This window comes from Ranitomeya imitator, chromosome 7, assembly GCF_032444005.1.
Source record: "Ranitomeya imitator isolate aRanImi1 chromosome 7, aRanImi1.pri, whole genome shotgun sequence".
Classification (NCBI taxonomy): Eukaryota; Metazoa; Chordata; class Amphibia; order Anura; family Dendrobatidae; genus Ranitomeya; species Ranitomeya imitator.
The window spans coordinates 157421798-157443237 of NC_091288.1; the positions used below are offsets into that span (position 1 = coordinate 157421798).

General features: G+C 40.7%; 1 protein-coding gene across 2 annotated transcripts in view; it reads right to left on the reverse strand.

Moving 5' to 3' along the window:
* GSG1L (GSG1 like) overlaps positions 1 to 14656 on the reverse strand; it is a 343105-nt gene extending 328449 nt beyond the window's left edge. Inside the window, exon 1 of one of the 2 annotated variants that reach the window (XM_069733959.1) lies at positions 13996 to 14656. In XM_069733959.1, the coding sequence (XP_069590060.1) occupies positions 13996 to 14299 (304 nt within the window). In that variant the 5' untranslated portion in view covers positions 14300 to 14656. The remainder of the gene's footprint in view (positions 1 to 13995) is intronic. The other variant, XM_069733958.1, reaches the window with a different exon arrangement.
* Between the last annotated feature and the right edge of the window lie 6784 nt (positions 14657 to 21440).

Consider the following 21440-nt stretch of genomic DNA (forward strand, 5'->3'; position numbering starts at 1 on the left):
CCCATGCATTGGTGTTTAATTTAGGGCTGTATCCTGCTCAGCCATTATTTACATTGGCATCCCATGACACATGGTAAGGACAGGTTAGGACTGTCACGTTGGATACACCGTGATGTGGTTGGATGAATATTATACTTTTTCGATTAAAATAGTGTTAACTAAGTACTCTATGTTATTTATATTGTACCATTAATATCTACTCATTTACTTGTTGAATGGTCCATGCTCATTTTGTTCTTTTTTTTACTTTGATTTTGTCTTTGAAATAGTCAGTGTGAACGTGCTAAGACACAGAAGTTATAACATCAAGATTGGGCCAACAAATATCTGATGACAGATTTTCAAAAGTTTTATGGATTGATGAGATGAGAGTGACTCTTGATGGACCAGATGGATCAGTAATGGGCACAGATCTCCACTTCGACTCAGAAAACAGAACAATGGAGGTGGGGTACTGCTAAGAGCTGATATTATTACAGATGAGTTAGCTAAACCTTTTGGGGAGTCAAGATTTATTCTATAACTGTATCTATTCATCCACTCAGTGCAGAGGTGTCTATGCAGTGATTGACAGCTCAGTTGTCTAATCTGGTGCAGCAGCATGCTAAGCTGTCTGTGCAGTGATTGACAGCTCAGTTGTCCAGTCTGGTGCAGAAGCGTACTGAGGTCTCATCAGGTGCTCCCAATTCCATTGATTGTTCAGCTATTTAACTAAGCTGACAATCCCATATAGCTGTCAACTGTAGCTTCAGCTAAGTGTGGTTGGTTTATTCCGTGTCTTGTATTTTGCTTGTTGATGTATTGCTCTCTGACCGTGGACCTCGTTCTGACCATCTGTCTGTTTTATCCCTTTGCTCTGATCCGCTATCCTCCTGGTATTTTGACCTCAGACCATTACCTGAATATGCCTTTGTCTCTTCCCTCTGTTTATTTTATGATGTATCCTCTTGGCTATTGACCTCGGACTCCTCGACTATGCTGACTCATGGCTTTCCTATGAGAATTGACTGAGTATCACAATATTAACTCCCAAATCGGCCTGCAATTCTTTGAAGACATTATCTTCAAGCAATAGTACAGGAATAAATCTACATCTTTCAAGAAAATCATGATTTTATGCAGGACAATGCTCCATCACATGCATCAAACTATCCACTACTTGGATGCCAGTAAAGGCCTTATAGATGAAAGAATAATGACATGGCCCCTTTCTCACCCAACCTCAATCCTATTGAGGACTTGTGGGACCTCCTTATATGGGAGATTTACAGTGATGGAAAACAGTAACCTCTCTGAACAATGTCTGGGAGGCTGTGGTTCGTTTGTGATGTAACCTTTGTGCGGGATCATCTTTCCCTTGGTAAAAGGTATGGCGTGGTCTGCCTGTGGCACATAATGAGGATACTTGATTCAGCATTGGATTTAAACTGGTATCTGTGTAAGCTTATTTTTTCTGGTTGCACAGCACAGAAAAACAAAACCATAAGCATAAAATCCTGAGCCTTGTCCCGGCGATAACTAAACAATATAAACCCTGACTGCTTTAACACAACTGGGCTAGTCCCAGTCCAGTCACACACAAAGCTGTTGTCAAAAGCAACCAGTGGTACTTGCCTTTAACACATATGGTCTGTGCAGTCTCCTCTTGGAGAGCTATGGCTTGTCTCCCTCCCCAGGCTGAGAAACTAAGATGAACTCATAGCCTAGTTATATGCACAGCTAGCAAGGTACACCTTATCAGGACCTGTAGTGCTAGGATTTAACCCTGTCCTATCTGGTTTTCCTCAGCATATAGCAAGAATTTGGGAGAAACATAGACCAATAACTTTTTCATGCAATATGCTACAAGCAGCATCACAATTCTGCACACTAATAGTTGTCCAATAATTCTGCACACAGATATTCTCATAACAAAAGCCAAAACCTCACTGCTACTTTCTTAAATATTCAGGGTTCAGGTATATTAACCTTTTGAATTGACAGTACTGCAGTTGTTCAATAATAAAACTAATCAAAAATACAAATTTCCTTATAATTGTGCACACAGTGTAGCTTTTTATCTACACTAAAAAAAACTCAATTTACCTTTTACCTAGTATCTCTAATTTGCATCATACTAATTTTACATTTTCATCAGCAATTCATAAATCCAATACGGTCACTACAGTACTGGATAATGGATAGTGTGTTACATCCTATATATTATTGTTGAATATAATAGAAGCAATTCCTTTGTGACTGTCACAATTCTATGCATTTTTTCCTAAATTGAAAAAAAAAAATGGTGGTCTATGTAGCTAGATAGAGACATAGCCTTCTTGAATGTTGCACACACCTTTTGCAAAAAAGCAAGAATATTGTTTTAGCACAAGGATCTTGGGGGCTACAATTACTTTTTAGCAATTTCCAAAAATAATATTTATAGTATGTAGATAAGTTACAATGCTTGACAGTAGAGTGGCATTTCCACTGCGAGTGCAAGCGAGCATGGTATAAAACATTTCTTTCACTATTATTTTGCCAATCACCCGATGAACAAGCAAATTGCTTGTACATCGGGTGAAACGATCTTTTACGCAGATGATCATTCTCGTAATTGCAATGTCATGCATACAAATAGGACTCGCACTTCCGAAAAGAATGGCAGCCTATGAGCACTGAGCGATCCATACTAGATATATTTTGGTCTGCCCGTGTAAACAGGTAGTTAAATGACCGCCGATTAGTAAAAATTTACCAATCGACAGTCATATTGTGCCGCTGGTAGGACTGCGTAAACGGACCTTTGCTCTTAGACTTCCTTGGCAAAGCCAGAACACTGAAACAGTAAAAGCAAATTGAAACAGACTCATTTGAGTGCTTGTGGTCAGGTTGTGCCCAGGATGGCTGACAGCCGGAATCTATCTACTGTCTCTTCAAATTTAACACTTTAATAAGGAGTACTAGCACGCAGTTTAACTTTACCAAAACGTTGCTATTCATACTGATTTGTTCTGATTGCTACTTATATTTTTCTTACTAGCAGTAGAAAACAAAAACATGCTGGTCCCATATCAATATCCCCCCTGGTAATCTGTGGACCTGATCCCTGTATTCCCTAAATTACAACACATATTCTCAAGCTGAGTCTTTAAATCACCTTTTAGTCTGCCATGGGACAACCATTGAGCTGAACTTCTTGGAGCTTTAATGCTTTTGACAGGTTCTCTTGCAAGAATATATTAGACTCAGGAGCATTTGCAGCTCTTTCTCAATCTTTGAGTCATCCTCCTGAGGCTCCTAGTTTCAGAACCCATCTGTTGTGAATTCCGCTCTTGGGCTCCCTCCGGTGGTTGTAAGTAGCATTTTTGTGAGTTCTGCTCTTGGGCTCCCTCCTGTGGTTTTGAGTGGTATGGCTGCTTCTTGGATTTAGCTTAAGCAGCTGTTTTCACTGATCGTCTTTCTGGCTCCGCTATATTAGTCTGGCCTTATCCCTCATTCAATGCCAGTTGTCAATTGTTCCTGCCTGGAGTCATTGCTCTTAGGATTTTCCTGACACTCTGACCAGTTCAGCAAAAGCTAAGTCCTTGCTTTTCCTTTTGCAGTTCACTTGTTGTGGACTTGTTGTTCAGCACTTTCTATTTTTTGTTCATTTGTCCAGCTTATCAGTATGGATCTATTCAGCTAGGCTGGAAGCTCTGGGTAGCAGAGTTTGCCCTCCACACCTTTAGTCAGGTGTGGAGATTTTTGCATTCCTCTGTGGTGGACTTTTTCTAGTTGTTATTACTGACCGCACAGCGTTCTGTCCTGTACTATTTCTATCTAGCTAGAAGTGGCCTCCTGTGCTTAATCTGGTTTCATACTACGTACGTCATTTCCTCTTAGGCTGTGACGAGATGCCTAGGGAGCGTTAGGAGCAATCCACGGCTACTTCTAGTGTTGTGTCGAGCTTAGGGATTGCGGTCAGTACAGTTACCACCTGCTCAGAGCTAGTCGCATGTCGCTCCTTAATCACCAGACCATAACACCCATCCTTCTCTCTCCTCCAGTTTCTTCACTGGGCAGTAAGACATATTCTACTCCTCCTCTTAACGGTAGTCACTACCAAATCTCTATCTCAGATTTCTTAAGCATGTTTCCCAGTGGCTGGCTAGTCTGAGTCCTTATGGTAGTTGTTACTGTCTTCCATGTGCTTGCTGGGGAACCTGTCTTCTGCCTAGTCCCTGAATTGCATTAATTGGGCAGTTGGGCCTACTGAGTTTTCTTAGACTAGGCTTGTGTTCAATCCAAGTACACTCTTCACAGGCAGTGGGTCTCAAGAAGATCAATAAGTACTAACATATCCCAAAGCTAAAGTCACATCTCTATGTCAACGCTCTAAAGTCTTTCTCTCAGATTGTAGCCAGATGTCATGTCAATATTTCGTACACAGTGAGATGATCACAGTATTATCAGGTTCTTCTCATAGAGGCTTTAGTGAAGAGTGCTACATTCACTTCGCTACCATCAAAGTAGGCCTCCTTAAAGTACACGGGGCAGTGAAGTGATTAAGCAGGAGTTATCTAGATGTCAACAACCTCTATAAGTTCCTTTTTTTTCAGGTACTTTTATGATAAGCATCCAATTTCTACGGATACATTACAATTCTGTAGCATAGGAAACGGTAAGTGAACCTATAAAAGAATAATAGCTGCTGACTAAACAAACAGATTGTATACTGTCAGCACACGGACAACATATGGATGGCAAGTGAGAAAAATCATCCCATTCTCCTGGATGAGAATGGGTCTAATTTTTTATACGTAAGCTTGAGCGAACCCCTAGGGTTTGCTCACAGTGGCGTAGATTCTCTCATGTGAGAGAATTGGGTAGATTATGCTAACACACTCAGTTCAAACTCTGTCAGAGCTTGATCCAAGTTTCATCTGAGTGTGATCTGATTCTCTCACATGAGAGAATCGCATCACAGGTGTGGAGAAGATGGAGAATGTAATATCTAATTCTTCTCCATTGTCTCTGTGAGCGTACATTGGACTGCGCTCGGATGACATGCACCCAAAGACGTGAATGGGTGAGTACGAGCTGATTGTTGGATTCACTCGTAGCACGCTGCAATAGTTTTCTTATGTGAATCGACATGAGAAAATAGTTGCAAAGTAGCCCTAAAAATCAGAGGACATACTGATGATCCATATGGTATCCAATTTTTTTTTCTCACACTCATTCGATTTCAGAGTACAATTTCAGCACACCCTATTTCCTCACACTGACTACAGCTGAGAAAAAAATGCAGATCTGCACTGCTTCAATGAACAACATCGGTCCAAGTGCAATCCCTTTTTTATCAGATTGCACTCATCCAAATTAAAGACTTGTGTGAGCGAGCCCTTATAGGGGTCTACTGCTGGCCTCAGCCACCAATCTCTATAGTTGACAATGCTGCAGAGCCTTTGGCAACCATTAATATTATTGACTTTTGATGAACCTCATGAAAGGAGAAAAAACTGTACTATAATTGCTGTCTTTGGTCACCTCTCCTCAGAAAAAAAAAGGAATTAATGTGATGAAAACACTATTAAAAATCTTCTGAATGTTTGAAAATCCACAAAAGGCGTTCAAATGTACAGCTGAGCTGAGCTATGGATGGTATTTCTATATCTAGTATAACTATCATTATTTTTTACCATTTTATGAAAGAAATATATATATATATATATATATATATATATATATATATATTGCAAAAGTATTCCACTTGTGTATACACTTCAAAGCATTACCTTTGAATAACTTTTATGGAGTTTTCAAACAATTGTTCGTCATTTGCAAAGATTGATATGAACAACCCTCATACAGTATGTTCCCCCATGTCATATAATTAAATTACTGTAAAATGCTGAGTGAGACAACCCAATAGTAAATGAATACACCGAAGAGATGTTGTCTCCAAAATAGGCTTTCTTTTCATTTTCCCATTATATTGTTAGCTTAGAGGATCTCTAAAAGTGACATGAAGCCTGAAAACCAATCAGGACAGTGAACGGTCTGCAAACAATTAACTTGCAAATAGAAGACTGAGAGGAGACTTAACCCTTTAGTGACAGAGCCAATTTTGTACATAACATTTCCCACATGTCTACTTTAACAATGTTAGGAGTCGAGTTCCCGCCGCTGCACAGGTGGAATCTCGAGCCATGTCTGCTGCGGTCCCCCATTCTGCATCAGCCGCAGTGGAGCCTGCTCAGCGGAGACGTCGGTCCCAGCGTCTCACTGAATCTGATACTGTGCAAAGGGTTACTGCTGCCTCTCCAGGCTCTGCTATTGTACCCTGCACTGGTCTGCGGAGAGCAGGCTTTTCTGGGTTAAGTCCTGCTTTGCACACACTGAGCATGCCCAGGGTAAGATCTCTCAGTGGAGATCAAGGGTCACATGCTCAGGTACTGCAGCAACTTCCATTTGTCCTCCAGGAAGGCCCTGTCCTCCAGGAAGGCCCTGATCAAGTTCTGTGGCAGCCTTCCATTGGTCCTTCTTGGAAGGTCCTGTAGGTGCTACAGCTATAAAAGGTTCTCATGACCGCACGGCCATGCGCTAGTATCAAATATGTACGAGCTCAGCGCCAGTGTGGTCAGGGACCCGGCTGAAATAATCCCCTAGAATGCTGGCACCTCCGACGAGGAGTTTTGTGTATGCAGTCAGAGACCCAGCTGAAATAAGCCCCTAGTATGCTGGCACCTCCAGCGAGGAGTTAATGTGTGAATTCAGGGCTGGCTAATAGCCATTAGAATTCCGGCTCCACCAGAGAGGAGCTGCTAGTTGGTTGGACTGCATGACCACTGTTTGCTCTACACAGTAGCTGTGTCCCCTGTGAGCTAAACAGGGCACAGCGTTCTCTTTACCACGGGCTCTGTGAAGTAACTGAGTGCGTTTGTACTAACTTGCTTCCCCGCCTTGCTTAGCAGCAGGTTCTTTCCTGCACGGTGAATTCCGGGTTGCGAACGCACCAATCTCATCTAATAAATATATTTGGTGCGTTCCGCCAACCCTAACATACATCAGCACAATTTTGTAACCAAAATTTCTATTTGTTAGGAAGTTATAAGGGTTAAAAATTGACCAGCGATTTCTCATTTTTACAACACCATTTTTTTTTTTTTTAGGGACCACATCACATTGAGGGGTGTACATGACAGAAATGTGATAAAATTGACACCATTCTAAAAACTGCACCCCTCAAGGTGCTCAAAACCACATTCAAGAAGTTAATTAACCCTTTACGTGCTTCACAGGAACTGAAGCAATGTGGAAGGAAAAAATGAACATTTCACTTTTTTCACAAACAAATGTAAAAAGAGAAAATGAACCACAAAATTTATTGCGCAAATTCTCCTAAATACACCGATACCCCATATGTGGGGGTAAACCACTGTTTGGGCGCACGGCAGAGCTCGGAAAGGGAAGGAGCGCGGTTTGACTTTTTCAATGCAGAATTGGCTGGAGTTAAGATCAGATGCCATGTTGCGTTTGGAGAGCCCCTGATGTGCTTAAACAGTGGAAACCCCCCACAAATGACACCATTTTGGAAACTGGACCCTCCAAGGAACTTACCTAGATGTATGGTGGGCACATTGAACCCCCAATTGCTTCACAGAAGTTTATAACGTAGAGTCATGAAAATAAAATTATATTTTTTCACAAAAATTACCTTCTAGCCCGCAAATTTTTATCTTCCCTAGGGTATCTGGAGAAATTCTCCTGAATACGCTGATACCCCATATGTGGGGGTAAACCACTGTTTGGGTGCACGGCAGAGCTTGTAAAAGGGAAGGAGCGCTGTTTGACTTTTTCAATGCAGAATTGGCTGGAATTAAGATCGGACGCCATGTTGCATTTGGAGAGCCCCTGATGTGCCTAAACAGAGGAAACCCCCTAACCTTAATCCCAACCCTAACCCTAATCCCAACCCTAACCCTAATCCCAACCAAAAATATAATCCAACCCCTAACCCTAACCCCAACTCTAGCCCCTACAGTAACCCTAACTTTAGCCCCAACCCTAACCGTAACTTTAGCCATTACCCAAACCCTAACTTTAGCCCCAACCCTAATTTTATCCCCAACCCTATCCCTAACTTTAGCCCAACTCACTTTAGCCCAACTCTAACCCTAATGAAAAAATGGAAATAAATATATATTTTTTATTTTATTATTTTTCCCTAACTAAGGGGGTGATAAAGGAGGGGGGGGGGGGTTATTTACTATTTTTTTTTTATTTTGATCACTGTGATAGGGTCTATCACAGTGATCAAAATGAACCATTAGGAAAAATCTCCTATTATTGCCAGGTGCCGGATGGCAGATCTCGGCAGGTGCACTGCACATGTGACCTCCATTTTCTTACCGGAAGAAGATGCCAGCAGCCTTGGGGGAAGCAGAAGGACCCAGGGACACTGGGAGGTACCGAGGGAAATCGGGACCCTATTTCTCTCTCCTCTGATGTGTGATCACATCAGAGGAGAGAGAAATTAAATGGCAAATCAGACTTTTCTTTTTTCCTTTGTGGTCGCCGTTATACGGTTAATAACGGCAATCTCAACTCCAGGGTTGGTAAAAACCTACCCGAATCATGTTCTCTGTGGTCTTGGCTACTTCGGAGACCCCAAAGAAATTCCGACTCTGGGGGGCGCTATACACTTTTTCCACAGCGCCGCTAATTAATGGCGCTGTGGTTTAAGTACCCTTAAACTACCTCCGTTAAAAGGTGTATTGGTGGTCGTTGAGGGGTTAATAGCAGTCTACAAATATCTGAATGGATGTCACAGTGTAGAGGGATCATCATTATTCTCATTTGCACTTGGAAACACGAGAAGCAATAGAATGTAACTGAAAGGGAGACGATACAGATTAGATATTAAGAAAAACTTTTTGCCAGTGAGGGTGATCAATGAGTGGAACAGGCGGCTACGAGAGATGGTGAGTTCTTCTTCAATGGAAGTCATCAAACAGAGGCTGGACAGACATCTGTCTGAGATGGTTTTGTGAATCCTCCATTGAGCAGTGGGTTGGCCACGATGACCCTGGCTGTCCCTTTGATATCTAACATTCTATGATTCTAGGAAAGCAAAAATCTGAGCTCCAAAACCAAAAGATGGCCATTCCTTTCACAGTTTAGCCTAAACAGCACTTTATACCACATATATGAAATTTAACCTACATATAACAAGTGAAAAGAGGTGTTTGTCTTTGATGCTACAAACTGGGCACAAAATATTAGGTGCTGAAATGACATGTCTGTGGAAATATTGGTGTGTTTTTTTGTATGGTCCACAGTGCATTAATTCCTGAACAAACACCTATGGAGTAAAATGCTACTTAAAGTCCAAAATGTGTATAGTGTATTTTTACTTCTTGTGCAAAAGATCAGAACATTGTTTCCCTAACTCCAGTCCTCATGGCCCCCAACAGATCATGTTTTCAAGATTTCCTTAGTATTGCACACAGAGTGGAAGACGACAAAACTGCAATGTGCCCGATTTTCCATCATGTGATTGAAGTATAACTATATTGAGGAATGTTACTACACCGTCACATTTTGACTTTGACTTGAAGATGTTTTACACCTTTGCAACCTGTTTTTGCTCTATTACATTCGTGAAATAAGCAGCAACTTTAGGAGATAGACTTAATTAAAAATATCAGAGAGTTTTGCTTGTACAACTTGTGTGTAGACCTATAAATCTCCATGGTAACAGACTACAAAGACACCTGTGCAGTCTGATCCTGCGGTCATATCGACATTCATTTTTCTGTTGCTTGTAGTCTGTTGCCATGGAGATCTACATGGCACAAGAGCTGTAGGCAGAAAGTTATAGGAATATTTTTTAAAAAATTGACAAAGTTCCGCATTTTTCAGACTAGGTGAAATGCAAAATGTCATTGTGAAAACAGATCCATCTTTAACCTACATCAGTCACTATTTTACATACTGACAAAGAGTTCCATTTTTGGCACTTATGCCTCCTGTCATGTATTTTTTCATATTTTTATGTTCTGTCATTTCTTCTTGTCCAGCCAAAGAATGGCTGTACTTTCTATTAATCTGTTGCTTTCTACATCATTTTTAAGTAGGAGGTGCTGTGTATTTCTGAAAACACTCCGTTATAGGCTCCATACATGTTTATACTACATTTATTGATGAATTATTTGCAATTTTTAAGTTGCCATAAATACTGTACATATTCAATGGAAACTCCGCAAGAGAATTTTTTGCTAAGCTGAGAATTTCAAGCATTGATATTGAATTTATATGAGCTGCTAGTGACTAGGAAAGTCTAATACTGATGGAGGAATACAGTTAATTATTGGGGCACATTTCAATATTTCTATAATGGATTATTTTTTTCAGTGGACATTAGGGGGCAAATTTGTGATCCACCACATTCATTGCTTCTGACACTATATTTCATAGATCACTCACAATGGAGAGTGGCCGGAAAGTGGGCATGGTTAACGATGCAACATTGCACCAACATTTTAGCAAAAAAAAAAAAAAGAAGACTCAAACTTAGCTAAACAAGACGTGATATTAAGTTGGACAAAAGCATCCAACAATGTGCTACATTTCACAATCAGCATAAGACACTGTGGATTCCTCACAGAACTGGAAGAAGGGATGAAAATCCCTCAAACAAGAATTGAAGGACTCTTGTCTGGCTACAAAAAGAGTTTACAAACTGTGATACTTCCAAAAGAGGGTGCTACTAGGTACTAATCATGCAGGGTGCCTAAACTTTCACATTGGTCCATTTTCCTGTTTGTAATTTTTAAATGTAAAAAATGGCAATATACATTTTTGGCCTAAAATACAAAGGAAATGTGTCATCTTTAACTTTAGCCCATTTAGAGATCATTTAATCTGCAAAGAGGAGTGGACCAAAATTCCTCCTGACGTGTGCGCAAACCTCATCATCAATTACAAAAAACGTCTGACTGCTGTGCTTGCCAACAAGGGTTTTGCCACCAAGTATTAAAGGGAACCTGTCACCCCCAAAATCGATGGTGAGGTAAACTCACCGTCATCAGGGGCTTATCTACAGCATTCTAGAATGCTGTAGATAAGCCCCCAATGTTACCTGAAAGAGGAGAAAGAGGTTAGATTATACTCACCCAGGGGCGGTCCCGCTGTGGTCCGGGTCCGATGGGTGTCTCAGGTCAGCTCAGGCGCCTCCTATATTCATTCCATGACATCCTCTTCTGGTCTTCACGCCGCAGCTCTGGCGCAGGTGTACTTTGTCTTCCCTGTTGCGGGCAGAGCAAAGTACTGCAGTGCGCAGGCACCGGAAAGGTCAGAGAGGCCCGGTGCCTGCGCACTGCAGTACTTGGCTCTGCCCTCAACAGGGCAGACAAAGTACGCCTGCTCCGAAGCCGCAGCATGAAGACCAGAAGAGGACATCATCTGATGAAGATAGGAGGCGCCGGAGCGGACCTGAGACACCCATTGGACCCGGACCACAGCGGGACCGCCCCTTGGTGAGTATAATCTAACCTCTTTTTCTCCTCATTCAGGTAACATCGGGGGCTTATCTACAGCATTACAGAATGCTGTAGATATTCCCTTGATGCCGGAGGGCTTACCTCATCATCAATTTTGGGGGTGACAGGTTCCCTTTAAGTCTTGATTGCTAGAGGGATTCAATACTTATTTCTCACTGCAAAATGCAAATACATTTATATAATTTATACAATGTGATTTTCTGGATTTTATTTTTGATATTCTATCTCTGAATGTTTAAATTAACCTACCCTTAAAATTATAGACTGTTCATGTCTTTGTCAATGGGCAAACTTACAAAATCAGCAAGGGGTCAAATACTTATTTCCCCCACTGTATCTATTTATCTTTCTATCTTAGGTTAAAACTAAACTTGTCTGCTACAACATATCAATGTAGACTGTATACATATCCAATTTATTTTTCATTAATTTTGGTATTTCATTTTTAAATATCTATATGACCTATGGGTACTCGTTGTGGATGAAAAAAAGAAAAGGGGACACTGTCTATCTTATTCTATCCTTTTCATCCTGATAATTTGGTCTCAAACTAATGCTCTCTCAAAAATGAAGTAATATAGAAAAACTTGGCACTCAGATGATAGGTGAAAAATAAGTAATTTTATTTACAGTGTCAGAGTATAATTACTTGTACTGTGACACTGTAAATAAAATTACTTATTTTTCACCAATCACCCGAGTGCCAAGTTTTTTTTATATTACTACATGACTTGTGACCCTACTTGTGCATCTTACTTTGGAGTGCACCTATCTTCTAAATACCTCCAACCAATGAAGGCATAACCCTTATGATTACACACTGCAAATATATATATAGGGGTGAGTTTCTACATATGACATCACAAGCCTTGCTACTCGCAATAACATCTTAGCACCTTCTTCAGGATTCTAAATCATTATTTTACGGGAAATAGGTGTTCTTCTGTTTAACATCAGGAGGACTTTCTTTTCATGTTTAAAAAATTTTGGGTTTTGATATTTAATAAAGAATATGTTATTTAGATTAAAACCATGGTGTTCCTGTTGAATGCCCCCCTTATATGTTTATTTCTTCTACTGGGACTTTGGGCATCACAAAGGCTGTCCTTTATAATTGTGTACTTATTTTATTACGAGGTGGTGTCCCACCTCTCTGACATCTGTACGGCTGTACAGAGAAAACTGCATGAAAAATGTGCATTATATATACATTTCACCATACATACATTGACCAACATCTGTTAACCGGTGAAGAATTATATTCATAGACATGCTCTGCCAGGCGGTGGCTTAACCTATGCCAGTTATGTATCTTCTTTTGACATTTGGGTTCCTATCTGTTTTAATGATTTTCAAAATTCTATAAAAGACATGAAGCATATGAAACCTGGCCAGCTGGAAGACAGAATGCACCGCAGGTGTCATTGTTACTTTCAAGACCAGGCCAGAAAAGTGTGTCCCCAGCTGTCTGTTCTGCTTGAGGTCCTGCACTCATTACCAATGCAGTCTCCTGCCATAGTGTACCAGTAAGTAGAATAAACAACATTTAAAGGGACACTAATCAATTTAGGAAAAAAATAGATGGCATAGTTTGCAAACTCTTGAAACAATCTGGCATGGAAAACTGGATGTTTGCTTAAACTTTAGGAGGCCACCTGTTGTATGGGCGAGGTTAGGTTGTTGGGTTTCCATTACAAATAGAGGCGTTGAGGGAAGGTTGGCAACTACTGACGTGAATATACTATAAATTTATGTTCATTATATGAAAATGCAATTCCTAAAATTCACACCTTGTTGAAATTACGTTTAAGGTCTGCAGATTTCAGTATGTTCATTTATTTGAGATTTAATAAGTCGATTATGAGCTTTCTGGCAGAAATCAACCACTTTGAATTGGCAAACTTTAATTTTTTTTTTTTAGAAGAATAATTAAATTGGTCTGTATGTGAATTATAACTCCGAACCACTTTAATGTAATTACATTTGTGAACCCTAATTATAATTTATAGATTTTCAGCTTCCGGAAATATAGCTGAAATCAACCAAAATAAAATCAACTTTCTTTTTAAGACCTTTCACATTGTTTCTGAATGATTATACATAGCTTGGATAATTGGAGCTCATTTCCATTTTCTAGAAAACAGAAAAGCTGATTTTGCCTGAAATAATATCATACCGATTTAATTAATCATCCATAAAAAGAAACAACACAAAACTGTGATTGAGCAATTACTAATCATGCGGAAAACTGCAACAGGCGGTGCAGATTTGGACTGACGAAAAATAGATATTCCCTTAATCTTTACTTTTATCTACAGTGATGAATGAAATAAATCAGACCAAGAGAAATGAATTGCAACTATGACAATTCCAGTATGTGTCCTCAGCAGCGTTTGGAAAGAATTCTGCATTGGACGATGAAAGAGCAGCTTGCAGATGACAGTGAAATGAATTGATATTAACTTACCAGATCCATTAATATTTTCCTCACATGAGTACCATATCCCAGTGTGGAAGTATCTGAACAGAAATCTGTCATCCCCTGTCTCCCAGCTGTAGTGAACCACATTCGAATTGCTCTCATTATGACTGTCATCACCATTGTAGTTAATACAGTTTGTCTTCCTGCCTTTTCCACAGTTTGGCTTAGGCACCCTCTGTGTCCCCTCGCACCAGTATGTTGTAATGAAAGCCGTGGTGGAAAACAAAAGGGCTACTAAGTTCAAACACACAGCAAGCAGGGCTCTGTGTTTTCTCTTTGATTTCCTCATTATTCACCCATGCCCAAATGACATGCAGTTTGAGTACTGATGCAGAAAGCCTTTCAGTTCTGTTTCCTGTCTTCCAAACATATATGCAAATCCACTTTCGAACTAAGCGGCGACGAGAATGAAAAGAACACTTCGCCACCGATGTGACATTGTTGGGTAATTGTAAATATGACGCAGAAGAGCCGCCAAGAATTGCACTCCGGCTACCTGAGGATGTCACGTTGTGGATAAGATCATATGTGGTCTGCCTCTCAGGAAGCAGAGATGCTGAGTTAAAATCTGTTAACACGAGCACATGATATGGAGGGCTTCGGAAAGCCTCCAGTGGGAGACACCTGCAGGCTGATCGCTTTCATTGTCATTGTAGCCTCGTTAGAATATAAATAAAGGATGAAGTCACTCAACTCAATGCTTATTTCTCTTCTTTTTTTATTTAATTCCCCATTCTGAATAAACATAATAAATGAATAATAACATTTGAGAATTGATCATATGAGCCCTTTGTGTTATAATTTTTAAAATAATTTTAATCACCCCCCAAAAAATAAAAACTAGACGTAGGAAGCCCAATTCATAAATTTGCTCAATAATCTTTATATCTAGGATAATAATAATGAGGACACATTTCAAAGGTATCTAAGCATCTGAAATATTTATTTAAAGGGAGTTCTTCAACTATATAATGTAATCAGATATTATAGACAGCGCTTCATTCTATTTCTGGAAGATGTCGAAAACCCCATTTCAAAATCAGAGCTGACGGGTTTGCCGAGACTCAGTTAACCAGGGAATAGTCGAGAAGTTTAATATGACATATCAGAAGATTTTGAAACCAGATAATCTCTCCTGTATGTCCATACATGCCACGGAGCTAATTAAAGGAATTGGGAAGAAGGACTGATGGATGGACAGACAGGATGTAAATATGACAGAGAAAAATGGGTTTCTTATGAAGGTAACAGTAGCAAACTGGTAGTTCAACGCGGGCTTCCAAAGTCAGTCATTGCATTGGCTACTCTGTTTAGCAGAGTGTAAGTGGCATCTTATTTTTTTTCACCATTTAATCACTAAACATGAATCTTGTATTTGCTATAGGGGCCTTTAGGTTGCATTAGCAGAGTAGCTGCTAACTGGTGGAACAAACTAAAGGGAAATCAAACTAATCTAACAAGTGAAAGATGAGTCTCAAATAATGGCACAATCAGAGTTGAAAATAGTTAAGACTTATTCACACATCACTATTTGGTCAGTATTTAGCCTCAGGGTTTGTATGCCTAAATTAGGAACGGTACTTACTGAGAAAAACTATAATTAAAAGATTGACACTTGTGTTTTGGAGACAATCCTGGTTTAGGTAAACAAATACTGATGAAATACTGATCAAAAACACTGATATGTGAATAAAGCCTTAGGGAGAGTTTGGATGGAATCCAGTGTATCAGGCAGAGAAGAAAAGAAGAGAATATTGATATAGGTCTGGGTTCAAACCAGGATGAGCACAAGGGAGATGATCCAGAATAATGATTAAGGAAGCCTACGGGTAGCAATACAGGAATCATCCAAAATGCATCAGGTAGTATATACATAGGTATATAATAGTTGGCACAGAATACAGCACAGTCTTAGGCTATGTCTAAACATAGTGTTTCTTCTCCCAGGCATCCTGATTGGTCATTAAAACTGTCATACTGTCAATACCTTGTATTGAGGGAGGCTGTGCCCACTTAACGGGTGGGTATGCACATCGCATACTTGACTGCCATTCCTGGGAGGCCGACAATGACGATTCCTCACAGCACATAGCGTGGGTGTTGTGAGGAGTCACAAGTCTGCAATCCCACAGAGGGACTACAGACTTTTAATTTTAAACTGGAAAACTTCTCTAACTTGGTGGCCATGCACAACACATATGCGACCCAGCATCTCTTCCAGCAGTACAAAGACCTAAATGACAGCGCATGTTAGAGAGCATTCATGCAGGGATGCAGAGAGGTACTTTTGTTCCGATAGTAATCAGTTAATAAAAAGTAAATATGGATGAGGTCAGTATTTTGGTAGTCAGCGCTAACTGAGGGGAAAAACAAAGGAATTTTAATATAACTGCATTTTAGTCTGATCAGGATTGTTAATTCTATGCTCTTTTCAAGAACAAAGGAGAAAGTGGCTGTAATCTCAAAGGGGTTGCCGCTTAATCTTTATTTTAACAAGTTTGTTGGGGACATGATTTTGTGGCATTTACTAATGTATAAGCATAGCTCCCAATCATCCTGGCATCAGCGCGACTGTCCCGATTTGAGGACTTATTTCCAACAGGCCATAGTATACACAGAATACCCCGAGTTCAGACTATACCCATGGTTAAAGTGGAATAGGCTTCATTATACCCTTGGTATATTATGGCCTAGGCCATTTCATTTCCCCTCATGCCAAATTATACCTCCCTTGATATCTGCAGCTTTGCGTGATATACACAAGAATTACTTAATTTTTCAACATCTTATTAGAGGTACAGGTTTGTCAGATAAGTCATGCGAGAAGATAATTCTAGTTCTAAACACATAGTCTTTTATTTGTTGAACCAGAAAAAACTTCAATCAGTAAAAATATTAGACTTCCACAAAGATATAATGAGGTAAAGAATCCTGCTGCACTTCTCAATAGTTACACATTACAGACAACTGTGTGGAGCGCCCGCTAGGGCCATTAAGTACTTGGGCCGGGTCAGACAGTTCTTTAGAGGGGGTTATCATGGCAGCAGTGACCTGGTCCATGGCCCTGGACGTCCAATAAAATTAAAATGAAAGGGGAAATAAAGTCCATAGGGAGTTAGTTCATGACGCCACCTGTGGTGTTCGGCAATGGATGGTCGAAGCTGCTTAATGGGACCACTGGGGATGATGGTGACATAGCTGGGATGGTTCTGCTCCCCACAGTTGGAACGGGCCCCAGGGCTACCGGTATAGTTGGTAAGGGATCGTAGATGATGGGGTGCAGGACTGAGGGTGCGGGAAATGACTGGAGGACACAAGGACTGCAGTTTCCTTTACCTTTACTTGTTAGTTGCAGATGCAGTCTTGGGCACGGGTAACAGGTGATGATGGGGTCCGGGCAGCCTGGAAGAAACTTAGGATCCAACTAGCCAGGTGGGTTTGGAGGCCTTCTTTCTGCTCTGCTTTTTTAGGTCCTTGGTGCTTTAAACTCTTAAGTTCCTCTCCTGTGGGTTGCTTCTAACCTGTATGGCAGAGTGAGCCTATCATAGGCACTGCCTTTTCACTGGCAGCCCCGGCTCTTGGTTTACTGTGGTGTCTCCGGGTGTTCAGTGTTGCCAGGGAGCTTGCAGTTCCCTGCCCCCCAGATTCGACTGTCGGGGCGTATAGCACCCACACAGCCAAGGATGTTAGAGCACCCCCTTCTGGTCTGGAGTAGAAAAGTGTTGGATGCTAGTATTACCTGGTAAGGGGATTCCTCTTTGCTTTCAGGCATGACATCACCCCCTGTAAGGGAGGCAATGCCACTGTGGCAACCGGACTCATGGGGTGCCACATGTGTGTCTGAGTATGACAGAAAGAGATCTGCACACTTTCAACCAATCAGAGACAGGGTGAGAAAATCCGTGAAGAGATAAGATCAAGTTACAATTGCATTCTAAGGTAAAAATACTAATCTTAAAAGATTACAGAGTAATCTCAGATGTAATGACTGTTGTCCGTTACCAGTCACATTGTGTTGTAAGATCAATCTCCATCATGTGATTAACAACACAAGTACCTTCCAACTATGTGTAAGTCAGTTATAAGCTATTAAAAAATGTCATCTAAGATCTATCTAATTTACAAAGGCTCATAAAATAGAGGGGTAGATTGTAGCCTGGAGGAGTATAGTTTGACATAGGATATTTTACTCCCTCAGGTATAGTTTGGCCTAGGACAGTTTATCACCCAGGGTGTACTCTGACTTGGGCCAAACTCTACCTGGGCTTAATCTGAACAGGGGTTAATTTGTCCTGTTACATCAGCTTCTAATACTCCCCACTCTCTGATGTCTTCAACGCTCCATAACTCTACTAAGAATTGTAGAACTAAGAATATCTGTATGTCAGTTTGAGAGAAATTCGATAACACAGGTCTACAAAAAAATATTTTTTGTAATCATCGCAGGTGACTTTGTACTTTTCTGAATTATCTTTTTGTCCTGATGTCAAAAATGTATATAGTTTTTCTGTAGCATGTATAGATTCCACGGAGCAGCATCATTATTATAAGGTATAGGAAATATACTAGCAACATTAAGAAAACAGTAATCCACATATAAAAAAAATGCTTCACCTTGCGAAATAGTTTTTGTTGAACCAAAATAAATTCACATGCCAAATAGAAACCAAAATATGAACAGCAGAAATTAAAAGTCCTTGAAATTAGACTGTCATTGATATGATTTTTCAACAGTAATCTGCCATCATTGAGCCATTCCATTCCCTGGTTACGGTGTCCTATTACTTTAATGTAATGGTGAAACCACTCGCCTTGTTCATCGCTTACATCGCCAACATTTTGAGGGAAGAAATCTAAATGTGAAGGCAAAAAGCGCATTTTCAGAGACATGCAACATCCAAAACACTGGTATGCATTTAGCAGTTCCTCAACATCTTCAACATATTCTGGAGATTTTTGTTTTCCTAATAAGTTTTCACAGATCCACTTGAAGCTTTTAAAAGATCTCAATTCCTTATCATTTAGAGTTCCTTCAAACACATCATCTCTCATAAGCTCTCTGATCTGAGGACGAACAAATACCCCTTCCTTCAGTTTTGCTGGTGAAATGCTGGAGAATTTCTGTGAAATGTATTGGAACCCTTGTGAATTTGTCTTTACCATGGCTTTCACAAAGTTTTCAATCAATCTCAACTATATATGTAGTGGAGGAAGAAAGATTTTTGTTGGAGCAACTAAAGGATTATGCTAAACATTGTCTCTACCTCGAGCATAGATGATTCTCTGTCCCCAATCACGACGAACATAATGCTCTACTGTATTTCTACTGTCCCATAAACCCATGAAGCAACAATATTTTGTGAAACTTCCTTGCACTCCCATTAGCAGAGCAATCACTTTCAAATCTCCTACAGATATTCCATTGATGATGCTTATATTGTATAGCATCCAAAACAACTGACAGATTTTTATAACTTTCCTATAGATTACATGAGTGAGCAATAGGGATTGATGGTTTCATATTTCCATTGTGAAGCAACACTGCTTTCAAACTTCTCTGGGATGAGTCAATAAACAATGGCCAATCTGCAACAAAATACTCTTGATTCAGTTCTTCAAAGAGGCCATTCACATTGCTGCAGTACACCATTGGTCCATCAACTGTGAAAAAGTGTGTTAAAGGGAAGCTGTCACCCCCCTCAGGCATTTGTAACTAAAAGAGCCACCTTGTGCAGCACTAATGCTGCATTCTGACAAGGTGGCTCTTTTAGTTATGCTCCCTGCACACGCTGAAATAAATGCTTTTAAAATGTGCCCCCGTCATACCGTGAAATGGTCCCGGGGTGAGTCTTTCCCCCCTAATCAGGCGCAGCACAGCCGTCACTCCTGGCCTGTGCACACCAGGCGCCGCCTCCTCTTGCTTCATTAGCATTCCCGGCGCCTGTGCTGTAAGTATTTTTTCTGGGCATGCGCAGCCTGTGTAAAAGCCAAAGCAGGGAATTCAAAAGACATTTTAAGGAGATTTAGTATTTGTGAAAGGATGTTGGACCTCACAGCGCAGCAATAGAGATATAAAGAGAAAGCCATTAAACTCTGAACAAAATCCAAACAGTAATATGTTGTACAACATCTACAGTAAAGAAGATGAATGAAGTAGCGGACAAGTAGTATAGAACTTAGATTGATAGTGGGAGAGAAGCAGAGACATGAAGAGATAGAAAGAAACAAAGAGGGAGAGAACTAGAGAGAGTGAGAGTGAAGGCTAGACATAGAGAGAGAGCAGGGATGCCAGCAGCAGTATCAGACTCAGTGTGATTGATCAGTGATATGATGTTGCATGGCGTCTGGCATAATTAACCCCTTAATGACCGCCGATACGCCTTTCAATGGAGGCAGTTAAGGGGCCTTATTCCTCAGCACCGCTTTTTAATGGCACTGAGAAATAAGGGTATAGCGCCTCCCGTGTCAGAAAATCTCCAGCGTCTTGGCTACCGGTGGTAGCCGAGACCCTGGAGAACATGATCAGGGCTGGTTTTTGTGGATCCCAGTCATGTGATCGCCGTTATTCACCAAATCACAGAGATCACAACAAAGTTTAATTTACAATTAATTTCTCTATCCTCTGACATGATCTAACATATCAGAGAAGAGATAAATGGGGTCCAATTAACCCCCTGGTACCTCTGTCTTTCCCCCCTAATCAGGCGCAGCACAGCCGTCACTCCTGGCCTGTGCACACCAGGCGCCGCTTCCTCTTGCTTCATTAGCATTCCCGGTGCCTGCGCTGTAAGTATTTTTTCTGGGCATGCGCAGCCTGCGTAAAAGCCAAAGCAGGGAATTCAAAAGACATTTTAAGGAGATTTAGTATTTGTGAAAGGATGTTGGACCTCACAGCGCAGCAATAGAGATATAAAGAGAACGCCATTAAACTCTGAACACAATCAAAACAGTAATATGTTGTACAACATCTACAGCAAAGAAGATGAGTGAAGTAGCGGACAAATAGTATAGAACTTAGATTGATAGTGGGAGAGAAGCAGAGACATGAAGAGATAGAAAGAAACAAAGAGGGAGAGAACTAGAGAGAGTGAGAGTGAAGGCCATACATAGAGAGAGAGCAGGAGTGCCAGCAGCAGTATCAGACTCAGTGTGATTGATCAGTGATATGATGTTGCATGGCGTCTGGCATAATTAACCCCTTAACGACCGACGATACGCCTTTCAATGGAGGCAGTTAAGGGGCCTTATTCCTCAGCACCGCTTTTTAATGGCACTGAGAAATAAGGGTATAGCGCCTCCCATGTCAGAAAATCTCCAGCGTCTCGGCTACCGGTGGTAGCCGAGACCCTGGAGAACATGATCAGGGCTGGTTTTTGTGGATCCCAGTCATGTGATCGCCGTTATTCACCGAATCACAGAGATCACAAAAA